The following is a 15,700-nucleotide window of genomic DNA, read 5'->3' as shown; positions in this document are numbered from 1 at the left end:
CATGATTTATTTGCAGGACAGGCGGTACATGTATGCAGGAATACAGCTTATTGTTCTTCAAAATAATCGCCTCCAATGGTAATGCACTTCTGAGAACGCGTATAGAGGTCTCGCATGCTTTGGGCGAAGCCTGTGTGATGCGGTTGAGTTCAGCGTTCACATTGCGTTGGATGTCGGCTATGTCCGAAAACCGTTGTCCTTTCAAGTGTTTCTTCAAGCGAGGGAAAAGGAAGTAATCGGCAGGGGCCAGATCTGGTGAATAAGGGTGGTGATGGAGTACAACAACCACCTTACGTGCCAGGAACTGTTGTACGTGCATTATCGTGCGGCAGATACCAGTTTGGAGCAGAATGTCACGTTCGTACGTTGCTCCATTTCACCCATAACAGCGTCGGTGCACTGCACTTTACTTCCACAACGCGTACACACAAACTGCACGTCTGGCCAACCATACGGCTTCGCGAACGATGACTGACAGACGTAGGGATTCACTGACCTGACCGTCAACCAGTAGTACCAACTACACCGTACGCCAGCAATTCATTCGCCGTATTTATTGATCAAAGGTTGTATTTAAATATAGATAATTTAATGTATATTAATCTAAATTTAAATGATCATGTGTGAATTAAAAAAAACAACTGGTTGAAACATTTTACACAACTAGAGAAGAATTATTCCACGCAAGGTAGTAGTATCATCAATACCCACCCACACATGTCTCTAAATAGATATGGCACCACTACACGGATTGACATTTTGTTTTAGGATCATACATGCAATGGAGTTTCATGCAGTTTCACTATTGGTTCAATAACACTGGCTGCATTGTGGGAAAAGTGGTTCAACAGTGTCCCTTCTACTTGTACTCAGCTGTCAATAGTTTTTGCAACCACTTGACAGAAAGTGTTTCATCATCTTCAATTTGTCATGCACAATGAAAGGCACTCACTCTAAACTGATGCCTAGGGTGTCAGCTATACATTGCAGACCAATCCTCCTGTCTGCAAGGATCAGACCGTGGACACTGTCAACAATTCCCTCAATCATTACTGTTCTGGGTCTTCCTGGCCTTTTCTCATCTTCTGTGCTTTTTCTCTCCTGAAATCCGCCACCCACGCTGTATGGAGGACAGTCATTGGGCATTGTTTGTGTCAATTCTTCGTATATTTCTCTGTGTGTCTTACTCTCTCTCTTCCTCGTTCCCTCTCTTTCTCTCTCTATCTCTCCCTGTCAGTTTCCTTCTCTCTGTCTTTTTCTCTATGTCCGTCACTTTCTCTTCCTCGTTTTCTCTGTCTCTATCTATTTCTTGCTTTCTATATCTCTCCTGTTGTTTCTTTGTCTTCCTTTCTCTCTGTCTTTTTATCTGTGTCTGTCACTTTCTCTTCCTAGTTTTATCTTTCTCTCTCTGTATCTCTCTTGCTGTCACTTTCTTATCCTAGTTTTATCTTTCTCTATTTCGCTCTCTCTGTATCTCTTTTGCTGTCACTTTCTCTTCCTAGTTTTGCCTTTCTCTCTCTATTTCGCTCTCTCTGTATCTCTCTTGCTGTCACTTTCTCTTCCTAGTTTTATCTTTCTCCCTCTATTTCGCTCTCTCTGTATATCTCTTGCTGTCACTTTTTCATCCTAGTTTTATCTTTCTCTCCCTCTGTATCTCTTTTGCTGTCATTTTCTCTTTCTCTCTGTATCTCCTGCTGTTTCTTTACATTCCTTTCTCCCTCTGTGTCTCTTTCTCTCTCTTCCTCGTTCCCTCCCTATCACTTTTCTCTATTTCTGTCTGTCTCTCTCTATCTCTCCCTTCATTTTTCTATTTCTCACTCTCTTTATCGTATGGCTTATTGCTCTGTCCTTTCTTTATCCACAATTGATTAGACCACAGACAGCTTTTGACTCTATCCATCTTCTGTCGTTTTATTTAGGAGAGTCCGTTTTATCTAATCTATTTATTTTTCTCTCTGCTTCTATTCCTCGCAATTTCTTTCTCTCGGATTCATACACACTAGCTATTATTCCAAACTTTTGTTAGGATAATAAACGTATTTTTATATTTTTCAGGCACTTTCAGGGAACATCGACAACTAACTGATGAAGATGATGGATCAGATATTAATAAGCAGATGAGACCAAAACTTGGACAACACACCTTATTTCTTCCATACAGCACTCAAAATTTGTAATGACACAATAAAATACAATCAAACGTGCATTTAAATACATGTGATTCTATTCTATCTGTTTGTGAATTTTCTTCAGTTTTTTAAATTCGGAATGTTTTTTTGTTGGAATAGCGTCTTGCCACTTAGCCGTGTAAAAGCATTATTATTATTAGTTATTATTTTATTTGACGAGATTGTAAAATGACGAAATATTTGTTCTATTGATTGATTTGGTTTATTTATTATTCGCCACGTTTGGCGAAGATTAGGATGAGTGATGATATGACGAAATTGATGAAGGGACACCCCAAAGAGCCATGCCCAGGCCGGGATTCAAACCCGTGACCCCTGGCGACATAACCACTACGCCACGGAGGCCGACTAAGGGTATGTGTTAATCACACATTAACCTACAGTATTGGCCAAATTATTGAACTCATTGTAAAAAATAAGCACATTTCCTTGTTTAGAAAGTGTTGCAACTAAATATATTTGACGATTGTTATAGCTTTTTATGAGATTAAACTGTTTGTCTGCTTCGATATAATCTTGTATCCCACAATCCTTTACTTTACTGTGTCCCAACAATAGGTGGCCGCACGATTCTTTGCACATTCGCAAAAATGCTGGAACAATACGTACATTGTTTAACGTGTTATTTATGCTGTTTGTTTGGTTATAACAAAGGAAATAATATTAATTCTGGTTGTTGTAAGGGTGTTCTTTAATTGTATCTTCGGAGCAGCATGGTAATTTCATAAACCACGCGGTTTGAAGTTTAGAAATAAGAGTGATAAAGGAATTCTACAGAAGAAGAAATTAAAATGGGCTCAAAAGGAACCAAAGGTAAAGGCCAAACGTGGTTTGCCCAACGTTTGGGCCAACCGTACTGAAAAAGGTTGGCCAACGGTTGGCCCAACGGTGATTTTGGCCGTGGTTCCCAACGTTCGGCCAACGTGTGTTTTTACGTTGGGTCAACGTATGGTTTTACTACGTTGGCCCAACGTATGATTTTACTACCTTGGCCCAATGTATGATTTTACTACGTTGGCCCAACGTATGGTTTCACTACGTTGGCCCAACGTATGGTTTCACTACGTTGGCCCAACGTATGTTTTCACTACGTTGGCCCAACGTATGGTGTTACTACTTTGGCCCAACGTATGGTTTTACTACGTTAGCCCAACGTATGGTTTCACTACGTTGGCCCAACGTGTGATTTTACTACGTTGGCCCAACGTATGATTTCACTACGTTGGCCCAACGTATGGTTTTACTACGTTGGCCCAACGTACTGAAAACTAAAGAATGGATTATATTTCCAGTATGTGCTGTGACTTCGAAAAAAAAAAAAACTGGTACATGTCACTTATTTTACACTCTAGAATTTTCAGCATTCTCGTGAAAGTTGTCTTAGCATTAAAAAGTTGATTATAAAACTGATTTTGACTCACGTTTTCATGGTAGGCCAAACGTTGGCAACCACCGTTGACCTAAAGTACGACCAACGTCAATTTGCTAACCAACGCAAAGCCAACCTTTCCCACGTAAAAACTGGCGTTGGCCCAACGGTGATGGTTACTTGGGTACGCATGGACGTCCGCAGGATTTTTTCCAGGGAGAGGCAAGCAAGGTATTTTTTCGAGGGGGGCAAAGGAGGCATATTTTCCCCCATAGTAGTTATGCCCCCTCAAAAAACACTATTTCAGTCTGAAATTATCATGTTCCTTCAACGTATCTATAATATATAACATAAATTACTGTGGCTGAAATGAAAGTATGTGTGAAATATATAATTTTCAGGTGGACATTCATTTTCCAGAGGTAGCGTCGTCGCCTTGTAATCAAGGAGTCCCGGGTTCGATACCCGGTGGGGGTACATAGTGGTCCGGATCCCACTTTAAACTGTAGGCCCAGTCCCCATTAGCCTTATTGTGCACAAAGTGCACTTCAAACACTCAAATCAATCAACCATTTTCCAGGGGAGTGGGTGGCCCCCCCTTGCCCCGCCTTCCGGACGTCCATAGTCATACGAAGCACTGACAGTACTCATGGACGTCCGCAGGATTTTTTCCAGGAGGGGCGAGCAACGTAATTTTTTTCCAGGGGGTGGCAAAGGACATATTTTCCTCAAAAATAGTGATGTACCCTCAAAAAACACTGTTTCAGTCTGAAATTATCATGTTTCATCAACGAATTTATAATAATTTACATACATTACTGTGATTGTAATGAAATTATGTCTGAATTATATAATTTTTAGAGGCAGATTCATTTTCCAGGGGGGGCCGTGGCCCCCCTTGCCCCCCTTCCGGACGCCCATGACAGTACTTGCGGTGTGTATAACAATGCAATGTGTATCACAAAGCATTAAATCTTTCAAATTTCTCTACATGAAGTGAGTTTATCTGTGCTTCATTTTTTCAACTAAGTAGTCCAATAATATGACCTTTGCTGTAACTACAGCGAGGAGTAATTGTTGTCATTTTTTCTTCTTTGCATTGTTGTCGACAAGGAAATGGCACTGAACATTCAATACCCCTGAATTGCAAGGCATCTTGTTGTTCTCGAACAAGGTCACGTGATTAATGAATAGTCACGTACTCTGTGGAGTCATGGGAAGCTGATGAACTCTTCAGCCGCCATGACACAGAATATCCGCCTCAAAGAGTATTTGACACTTTTATGAAAAAAAGGATGGGGAGAAATATTGCATCATGTAGGATGGTTGCCCGATAAAAATCTAACCAAAATGATCAAGCGATTACAATCATGATGTAGCCGTTCTGGAATGATGAAGTCATTTTCGCTGTTGAATTCAATGTTTTTTTGTTTTTTGTCAGTTTTAGACATCTCGAATAGGTCATGTCTTAATTTTAGAAGTCAAGGACGGCGATCGACTTTGGTTCACTTCTGGTGAACCAAAAATGACGTCATATTCGGTGAAATCCGGAAAGCTTTACACTGAAATAAATGAAAACTAGATTCCAAAAATGCTTGCATATTCGCGCTTATTAGGAAAAGGTCACTGATAGTGACTAAATCACAAAAGCTATTTCGTGAATGTTATATATAAGGTAGGTGAACCAAAGATAGCCCGTGTTTCCAAAGTGGTCCACATTACGAAAATCATGTTAGTATTCAACACAGCTAACAAATGGCTTTACATTAATGTACCCAGTTCCCCTCAGGTGCACCATGCAGAAAACGAACTGTCTTGGGCTGCCAGCAGCCATTTTAATTAAGTTCTTGTGGACCCCCTGACGTCGTAGGGATTGTGCGGACCAGTCCTCCACGGAGGTCGGCTATTCATCGTTACTGTATATAATGCATGTCAACAAACAAAAGTTTGACACCAACGATGTTCTCTAATAAGATGCACAAACGTGAATGAACATGTTTCCTTGAGCACAAGCATCATTTTCTAAGCCAACTATAAGCCGTGGGCCACCTTGGGAACAGATGTAACGGGTTTGTAATTCTTTTTTTTACAAAAATTTACGAGGAATGTTACAAAATATCCATTTGGTACATGTTATTAATTATATATAGGAGTTATTTCTCGTAATTTCAGAAATCTATCTCTCATTAGATGTTTGTAAATTGCTTAACTAGAGCCACTTTTGGTTCACCTACCCTTTTCTCATTTCATTTTGCATGTGCATTACGAATATAAGTGGTATTGTTTGTAAAAATATCGTATTATTCGACGGACACCTGTTTTGATGCATCAGCAACTTTATTTCACTTTGCATGCAAGTAAAGGGGCAGTAGTAATAAAAGTGTCGGCAGTTTATGCCTGCATCCAGTTTATTTGCCCACAGTGCAACAAAATCGGCGTGACATTCCGTACAATTGCCCACAGTTGTGCGTAGGCCCTCTGATTAGGAGGGTAGCAAAAGCCTTGATGAAAGTTCAATCGGAGAAGAAAAACATTTCCTATCAGTTTTATAGTATTTGTGAGTACGAAACAGCGCCGTTTAGGCTTATACTTGCCAAAAATGACTGTATTAGACGAATTGAAAGTTTCATGGCACCAATGCTCTTTGCCCCTCCTATATTTCCCCTCTCTGTGCATCAGAGACTAATTTACATATTTAACTTACAAAATTTAAAAAAACTCCGCTACTTGATGACGTGATGTGATAAGCGCCATGCTCCAGCTGCCTTTGCCCTTCATTTATTGAAAGCTGGGTGAACCCCAGAGCCACTCCATGCATACACTTTGCTGGCAATATCGCACCCGAAATCACCAGTCCGGGATCGAACCGGGTTACCCTGCGCGGCACGCATACGCCCTATCGACGTTTTGATATACAGGGTGTCCAAAACGTCACGCAAACGAGATTATTTTCAAAATGTGTAACTTTTGTACAAGAAGCGAAACAGACGCAAATCTTATACTGTGTATTAACTTCATTCATGCGGATGCTTTTTAAGCATTAAACAAGAAAATTGTTCTCTACATGAACGTTCAGTATGGGGGAAGTGTAAAAAGGATTTTGTAAAAACAAACATGAATAAAATACAGCTATGGAGCAGCTTGCAATAATTTTCGATGTGTATTAATGGTTTCAGTGAGTATTTATCGAATTGACGAAGAAAGATAAATTTTTACGCATTTTGTTCGTTACAGGACAATTTAATGGGTAAATTACGGCTAGGGGGCGGATTTTTTGCATATTTTGCATGTTTTTTTTTCCCTTAAAGAAGATTCATATGCTCTCAACGGATTTATCCATTTCACTTGATGTGGATTTCTCTGGTAAAGTTTTATAGTGCATATAAATGCATATTTGGGACGTTAGTGCATATTTTAGGTTAATGTGCATATATTGGGAGTAATTTTCATGTGATTGTTCGTTTCATATTTGTCTGCTTCATTTTTATCGTCTGCATTTTAAAATACCCTAATTCGCCTGGTCATGGGCACTAGTTGGGTCAAGAACATTCCAAAACTCATCTCATACCATTGCAGGTGGTCTGGTTGCGAAGATACAGAACGAACGACCTTTCAGAGATCAAATTTGGGAATTAATTTTTGGGGGCAGATTCAAACTTGGGACTTAATTTTCAGGGGCAGAATCAAACTTGGGACTTAATTTTCAAGGGAAGAATCAATCTTGGGACTTAACTTTCAGGGACAGAATCAATCTTGGGACTTAGCTTTCGGCAGCAGAATCAATCTTGGGACTTAACTTTCAGGGACAGAATCAATCTTGGGACTTAACTTTCAAGTGAAGAATCAATCTTGGGACTTAACTTTCAGGGACAGAATCAATCTTGGGACTTAGCTTTCGGCAGCAGAATCAATCTTGGGACTTAACTTTCAGGGACAGAATCAAACTTGGGACGTAACTTTCGGGAGCAGAATCAAACTTGGGACTTAACTTTCAGGGACAGAATCAATCTTGGGACTTAATTTTCAAGGGAAGAATCAATCTTGGGACTTAACTTTCAGGGACAGAATCAATCTTGGGACTTAGCTTTCGGCAGCAGAATCAATCTTGGGACTTAACTTTCAGGGACAGAATCGATGTTGGGACTTAACTTTCAAGTGAAGAATCAATCTTGGGACTTAACTTTCAGGGACAGAATCAATCTTGGGACTTAACTTTCAGGGACAGAATCGATCTTGGGACTTAACTTTCAGGGACAGAATCAATCTTGGGACTTAACTTTCAGGGACAGAATCGATCTTCGGACTTAACTTTCAGGGACAGAATCAATCTTGGGACTTAACTTTCAGGGGCGGAATCAATCTTGGAACTTAACTTTCGGGAGCAGAATCAAATTTGGGACTTAACTTTCAGGGACAGGATCAATCTTGGGACTTAACTTTCAAGGGCAGAATCAATCTTGGGACTTACCATTGGGGTGCTGAATGAAACTTGGAACTTAACTTTCAGGGACAGAATCAATCTTGGGACTTAACTTTCAGGGGCAGAATCAATCTTGGGACTTATTTTCAAGGGAAGAATCAATCTTGGGACTTAACTTTCAGGGACAGAATCAATCTTGGAATTTAACTTTCGGGAACAGAATCAATCTTGGGACTTAACTTTCAGGGACAGAATCAATTTTGAGACTTAACTTTCAGGGGCAGAATCAATCTTGGAACTTAACTTTCAGGGGCAGAATCAAACTTGGAACTTAACTTTCAGGGGCAGAATCAAACTTGATACTTTGGAAGGCAGGACAGGATCGACAAGTTTTCCATCCCGTAAAAAAGTCCAGGACCATTTTGCTAAATAACTTACATTGCGCAATCATAAAATTTGCTCTTCAATACTTTGCTACACAAGTCCCAGGAAATTAAGAAAAGTATCCTTAGTTTTTAAATTTAGTAACCTGAAAATTTTGGGAGCCAATTGCTGGCAAGAGTCTTCCAGTTGTGACAACCATCACAAATCATAAACATGCGATAAGTACACAACGAACACATACGCGCTCATTGTTTCTACCCATGTCACCTTTCAGGTTTTAATTAACCAGCTCCAGCTAGTCTTGTCTTCAGTGGTCGAACAGCACATCATACTCGTTAGCCTTATCTGTATGACGTCTGGTAGAGTTTAGCTTTTAGTAAAGACGAATGGTGTGATAATTTTCGTTTAATTGCATGGGGAGTAAATGCCTGTTGAGCAAAACCTGTGTGTGTTCTAATTTCACTTCCAGGGGTAATATTATGTATTTTGCTAATGTCAAAGCATATTTCAGGAGATTTTCACCATGATCAGTATTATTTTTTATTATGGGAAATCAGCGTGAAACACAGTGAAGTATCATGTTTACTAGCCCTCATTTTGCCTTATTTTCATGCTTTTGACGTTATATTTTGAGGAATCTTTTGTTAAAAGAGGGGATTGACCCCATCAACCCTCCCTTGGGTACGCTACTGCATGATCTGGTCCCAAAATTACCCCTTAATGTCCTTGCATTAACGGATCTGGGGCTCTTGATCTGAAATTACCAAATCAACCTGAAGTCGACTTTGAAAAATAATGTGCAAATAAAATATTTGAGTGTTTCACACACACACACACACGCACACACACACACACACACACACACACACACACACACACACACACACACACACACACACACACACACCGGAACCTACCCTAGCTTAGCGGAACGCTGTCGCCTTGTATATAGTCAAGGAGTTCCGGTTTCGATCCTCGGTTTCTGCACGTCGAGATTTATGCACAAATCTATAATCTGTCCCGGGTATCTGTGGAGCCAGCGAATGAAATCATGTCTCTGCGAAGTAGTGACTCGAGACAGCTCGACCAATGAGTGCGTGAGAGGAGAAGTCGGTGCATGGAGGGGAAAACGAGGCTACACATATCCCGTTTGGAGCAGCGTGCACCGCTTTGCTTCGCCCACTCGTTTTCTCCCTTTGTTTACCATTATGCGCGGCCTTGCTCCATAGATTACAGACACATAGTGTAAGGCTCAGATTCTACCATGACAGTTAAGAACTGTGAAATTCTGAAGATGTACAGGTTCAACGAAGTTAGTAATAAGGTGCGTTTTATACAGAGTATATTGACAAACTTGTAGGTTGAGTTGAATCTTCTGCAAATATGCTGTATTAAGAAACATACTGCCGGAGTACTAAGTGCGGCGAGTATATAAAAAGACTTACAAACGTAGAAACAGTCTTGGGGGGAGGAGCTATAATTTTTCATTTCTACCTTTACGTTACATGAGTTGTGGATATGACAGTTACCCCTCCTGATAAATCTACACTACATAGTCAAAAGTCACCGGACACCCACCCATTCCACAAACACCAGCCAGATAATTAATAAAATGTCGATCCTACTTTTGCTATTATTACAGCATTTACTCTCCGGGGCAGGCTTCCCACTAAATTGTTGGTGGATTTCCCCTCCCCCCATTCGTCCTGTAGCATCGTGAATAGTTAATGAGTGGATTTCGATCGAGTGGATCTGGCAAGCAACCGACGCTCCAGTTCATCCCAGAGATGTTCTACGGGGTTCAAGTCGGGGCTTTGAGTGGGCCATCTAGGCAAATTCACCTGACTGTACTCAAATCACGATGCAATGGACCCTGCCTATTGTCTAAAATGTCCTCATAAACACCACTGTTCATATTGCCATTGACCAAACCAGGAAAAACAGCCTCAGACCATGACACTACTGCCACGTTTACATGAGTGTCCAGCGACTTTTGGCTATATAGTGTATCTGTGGAGATAGAGTTGGCTAAAAACTTTCATAAAACCTTTGCATCTATTTTATGGATGGAGATTTTTTTTCATGGAGCCTAATTCTACCATAGAAAAGAAACACATTAGGGATTCAGGTTTCAATAAACCACATATATGAAAGATCTGAAAGATATATTTCATCCTTTCTACATAAAAAATAGGACAAGAGATGTGAATGCTGAGGAAGTACAGACAATATGGGCGCCATTTTGCTTACTAACTCACGTCACGTAAAGGCGAAATCAGCATTGTGTTCATCCCACCGTTCTGTAGAACCACATTTGTGAGCAATATACAAACAAAAAAATGAAAGGTGGTGTGATCTATATGCAAGCATTGTTAAAGAGAGAGGAAGGTGGCAACAATGTGTCGGATTTCATTGTTGTGATGGGATAATGGTCTGGGAAACTTGACCGAGGTTAGAGTTCCGTGTGTCCGGTTGAGTCGTTGGGAAATTTCTGGAATGATTTGTTTTTGTTTGGTTTTTTGGTATAAAAGGGTTGGTTGGTGGCGGAGTTTCATATTCCAGGGTTCATCAAGGAGTGGCGATTCAATTCAGATCGACAGCCTGCACCATGAAGGTTCTTCTAGTAGCTTTGGTTCTCTGTGTGGCGTATGGTAAGCAACGCTTTTATAGCATCTTAGAATTGAACAGCCTGGCATGAAGTAAATAGCAAGTCCGTAGGACTTCACTTTCAGAAAAGCAATAAGCTTACGAGTATTGTTACTCAAATGTTTTCAAGTTGATTCGTTAGTTACAGTTCATGAGCTACCATAACTGCAACACAACAGATTTTCGTTTTGTGAGATCTCAAGTGTGCATGAAATATTTTAGGTAGAACCTGCTTAGTCATAGTTTTCTCGCGCATTCTTGTTTCCTCTCTTTCTGTCCCTCCTTTCCGTTTCTTATTTATTATTTCTTGACTAGTCACTTTTATCTCTTTTTTTCTTCCAAGTATCGTTTCTTTCTTTCTTTATTTCTTCATTCCTCTGTTTCTTTATCTTTTCATTCCTTTCTATCCTCCATTTTTCCTTTTCGCAATCCTATGCTTTTCATATTTTTCTCTTTTCTGTATTTTTCTTCCTGCTTTCCTATCGTTTTAATTCCTTTCTTTCCCTGTTTTTCTATCACTTCTGTTTTATTTTTATCTCATTCTCTCTCTCTCCCTTCTATATTTTCCTTTGCTTCTGTATCTTCCCCTGCACTTCGTTGTTTCTGTCCTCTCTTCCCAAATGTTCATGCTTTACTATTCTCTTTCACTTCATCATCTTTCTTCTTGTCATCATCTTCCTTAATCTCTCTTGCTTACCCCGTTTCTGTAACTTTTTATTTACATTTATGTCTCATTTTCTCTCTCGCCTTCTTCCTCTATTTTATATCTTTTTCTTTATTTTCTTCTTCATTATTCCTTTGTATTTCTCTGTTTCTTCACGTCGTGTCATCTTTCCAACATTCACTTTCCTGTTTCGTTTCAACTCTTTATTATCTTGTGACGATGTTTCCTTTCGTATTTCTTTCTATCTTTTCCTGTATTTCTATCTTTATTCCTCCCTTTCTGCCTCGTTCTTTCTTTCTCTTTCCATTCTTCCTTCGTTTCTCTACTTCTGTCATTTCTCTTTCGTCCTTCATTGCCCCTCTCCCTTTTTGATTCTACTGTATGAGTGTGTTTACCGTGGCAACACCCCTGATCTCTTTTATTTACTCCCTTTTTTTCCTTTCTGTCTTTTCCTTGTAATTCCAAATGTTCACATTCTTTTGTGCTCTTGTTACGTACGTACATTCTTCTGCTTGTTCTATCCATTGTAGATTATTTATTTTTCTATCTTTCGTCCTCACTTGCCTGTGTTTTCTTGTTTATTCTTTCTCTCTTCTTTTCACACTGTCCTACTTCTTTGCTTTTTTCAGTTTCTCTTTTCTCTTTCTTCTTCTTTACCAGTCTTGGTTCTTTAACCGTTTTCTCTCTCGTGCTCTTTCATTCTCTCTCTGTCTTTTCTCTGTCTACGTGTTTTACTTACTCTCTTTCTCTCACTTTCTTTGTCTTGCATTATCATGTTTTTCTCACATTTCTGTTTTTTCTCTATTCTGTACCGTTTCTCGCTAACAATGACAAGTTAAAATGATGTGAATATATGTCCCACTACACACAACAGTTTATTTCTCGCATATTCAGTTCCTTCAGTAAGGAGTCCAGTACACACGGGATTACTAAAAAAAATCATTTCGAAAAACAACCAATTCATTTAATCAGTTATAAAAAGAATATTGTGTAAAGTTACTATTTTTTAAAAAAAACGACTTCATTTCAGTTATTCTTGTAAAATGTATTCAATTTTATTTCGCTGATGCTTACAGTTACACTGGAGATTTGATAGTTTTTTGTATAGTTTTTACACTTAAATATGTGTGTGTGTCAAACTGGGCACATTCTTTATACAGGGTGTGCTCGGAGGGTGTCCTACATAAGTAGTTAACACTCTGTCCCAGGAGTCTGAGGGGAGCGAACAAAAGCAAGTATTCACTCGAGAGAGCTCGGCCAATGAACGCGTGAGAGAGGAAGGGAGTGCATGGAGGGGAAAACACGACTGACGCTACCAGCAGCAGCGCTCACTGCTTGGCTCCGCCCTCTTTTCTCCCCTTCTCTACCGTCATGTGCAGTCTTGGTGCACAGATTCTCGAAACATAGTTTATTGCTACATTTTATTAAATTTTCATATCTGTAGTAAATGGGCCACCACAAACCTAAGTCATTGATATCTTTTATTTTATTTCGACTTTCTGCCACTTTTGGCTAATCGTGAAAATGAGGATGCGCGATGGTATGTTGAAATCGATAAGGAATATGCATGCACAGGCCGGGATACGTGGCGCGCTACTAACGACTCCACCAGCTAGATAGGCGCAGAACTAAGTCATTATAAATTGTAACTTATATTTGTAATTTTGTTTAAATTTATTTCTTTTCTTGTTTCAGAGGTTGCCAGTGGCTCGCCATTTACCCGAGTAAGTTTGTTTTTATTCATTTAATGACAACAAATATTTTTTTTTCTTAGTTCTAAATTAAGAAAATTTCATGAAATGTCTTGTCATGTTTCATGGGTGTTGCGTTAATGCTTCTTTGTGATTATTCTCCCACATCACTTTAGCTTTCATCCTTATCGGCGTGTTTAGCTAGAGTGGTAAAAAATTGTCGATAAAATACTAAATCGCAAGGTTAATGACATATTTATTTATCAGCTTTTGTACATGAGGAAGTTAAGGCTTTAATTAATGCCTTTTCCTAAATTTAACCATTTGCATACATCTGTTAACAAGTAAAGTATAAAAGAAAGAAACAAAAAAATTAAAAAGAATAGGCGACAAGAAAAAAACATATAGTTTATGAACGCACACACAGTAACATGCGCACCCTTTCACACATAAACAAAAAGGCAGCACAGTTTATATTATACACACCATCACACATACACGCACACATTCTTGTTCTTATACACACACGCGTACAATTAAATGCATAACGTTACGCTAAAAATAGGCCAAAACAGTCTAAATTTATCATAATTTACCTGAAATATTACATACAGTAAAACCTCGTTAATGCGGACTAATGAGGGGATAAGTTGACAGCTTAACGAAAGTCCGGATTAACTGAAATAACCTAAGAGAACAGTGAAAAGTGTATTAAAACTCCGTTTATAGCAACAAAACACGTTTATTATGATGTATTTAAAGGGCATAGGCCTAAATACAGTATTCAGTACAGTAAAATGTAAAGCAATACTGTACATACAATGCAGTACGGACGACGAATGCGATTGTTGACTTCTAGCCACATTTTAAACCTTGAATTTTTGCCTGTCCGGATTAAGCGAAGTTCGGCTTATCGCGGTCCGGATTAACGAGGTTTTACTGTATTCATTTTTGCTCCTATGTCTTACTTTCTTCTCTCATTCACTGCACCTGCCACTTAGTTTGGGAAGTGAAATTTTTAATGTTCATAATTTAATAGATGTAAATTTAAGTGCTTTTTGAATGTCATAATTAAGGAAGAGGCATAAATTTAAGGTGGCAACTTGTGCCAAAGGACTTCTGAGGTAACAGTAAAATAATTCGCATAAACGTTGGATTTGTGGAGTGGGTAAGTGTTTCCAAAGAAACTTGTCAGTGTTCCTAGTGTTAGATGAATTCAAAATATTGCAATTTCGAAACAATTACTCAATATCGTTAATGTTGTTTCATTTTGTCGGCAGATGGCAACCAAATTATAGAAATATATTTCCATTATAAATAACGTACAGGCTATCCTGAGAAGATTTTATTGTGATACAGAGATTGACATAACATTAAAGCAATTTATATTCTGTGACAATTTTCAACAAAGAACTTTCTGCTTGTATAATATAGCAGTCATTGTTGATTTTACTTCAAGTATTTATTGAAGTTACTACTTATTTGTAAGGCACTTTTTTTTGAGTATGTAAAACTAGTTACTATTTCAACCGATGGTACTTGCTTATATACTCAGTTACTTCTGTCGAGTAATTAGTAACAAATTTAAAAATTATCTCTCTTCATGTTTTTGAATGGAAGACATTTTTATTCAGGCAGATTGTGCAACATACTTGACAAAAAGTTCCCTTAAAAGAATTGGCAATATGATGATTATTAAAATTGTGAGAAAATTTATCGCCAAAATAGTCACTGCATTTGTCTCCACAGTTGCGATCGGGGCGATTTCCTTAGGACGCCGTCCTCGGGGGCGCCACACCAGGATGACTTACTTGATAAGCTTCAAAACCTTATTTCTGTTTACATAAGCGTCTCTATTTGTTCGATTGTGTGAGTTTATTTTGATATCCACTTTATGCACAGAGAGGCTACTCCAGACTGGGCCTACAGTTTAAAGTGGGATCCGAGCCACTATGTGCCTCCACCGTGTGCGTGGTAGTTTGTTTTAAAAAGAGGTAGACAAGAATGAATTGAGGTTATTGCTGCATCATATAAATATATTGCAAAATCATGTAGCAATTTAAGCAAAAGAGATTACTGTATGTATTAAACAATTACATACGTAACAGTAACACTTAAAGTTTTTTAAAAGTGATACTATCATTTTTCGATTGATGGATTGAGCTCTTGTTTTAAGTCCACTTTATGCACAGTAAGGCTAATCGAGACTGGACCTACAGTTTAAAGTGGGATCCAAACCACCATGTGCCTCCACCGGATATCGAACCCGGGACCCCCTTCATTACAAGGCGACGACTCTACCACTGGGTCATTGGGGAGGTCTATTATTTTTCGACA

At 39.0% G+C, this 15,700-nt stretch overlaps 2 protein-coding genes across 2 annotated transcripts in view; both read left to right on the top strand.

The window, feature by feature from the left end:
- LOC146002160 (uncharacterized) overlaps positions 1-2,177 on the top strand; it is a 30,140-nt gene extending 27,963 nt beyond the window's left edge. Inside the window, exons 5-6 of the mRNA XM_083139878.1 lie at positions 17-78; positions 2,056-2,177. Of these exons, the coding sequence (XP_082996004.1) occupies positions 17-78; positions 2,056-2,177 (184 nt within the window). The remainder of the gene's footprint in view (positions 1-16; positions 79-2,055) is intronic.
- Positions 2,178-10,877: 8,700 nt separating this feature from the next.
- LOC146002159 (uncharacterized) overlaps positions 10,878-15,700 on the top strand; it is a 41,730-nt gene continuing 36,907 nt past the window's right edge. Inside the window, exons 1-2 of the mRNA XM_083139877.1 lie at positions 10,878-11,013; positions 13,368-13,396. Coding sequence (XP_082996003.1) covers positions 10,971-11,013; positions 13,368-13,396 — 72 coding nt within the window. The 5' untranslated portion in view covers positions 10,878-10,970. The remainder of the gene's footprint in view (positions 11,014-13,367; positions 13,397-15,700) is intronic.

This window comes from Lepisma saccharinum, chromosome 18 (genome assembly GCF_977018435.1).
Source record: "Lepisma saccharinum chromosome 18, izLepSacc3.1, whole genome shotgun sequence".
Classification (NCBI taxonomy): domain Eukaryota; kingdom Metazoa; phylum Arthropoda; class Insecta; order Zygentoma; family Lepismatidae; genus Lepisma; species Lepisma saccharinum.
Note: the sequence above shows the minus strand (reverse complement) of the source record. Positions and strands in the feature narration are given on the sequence as shown.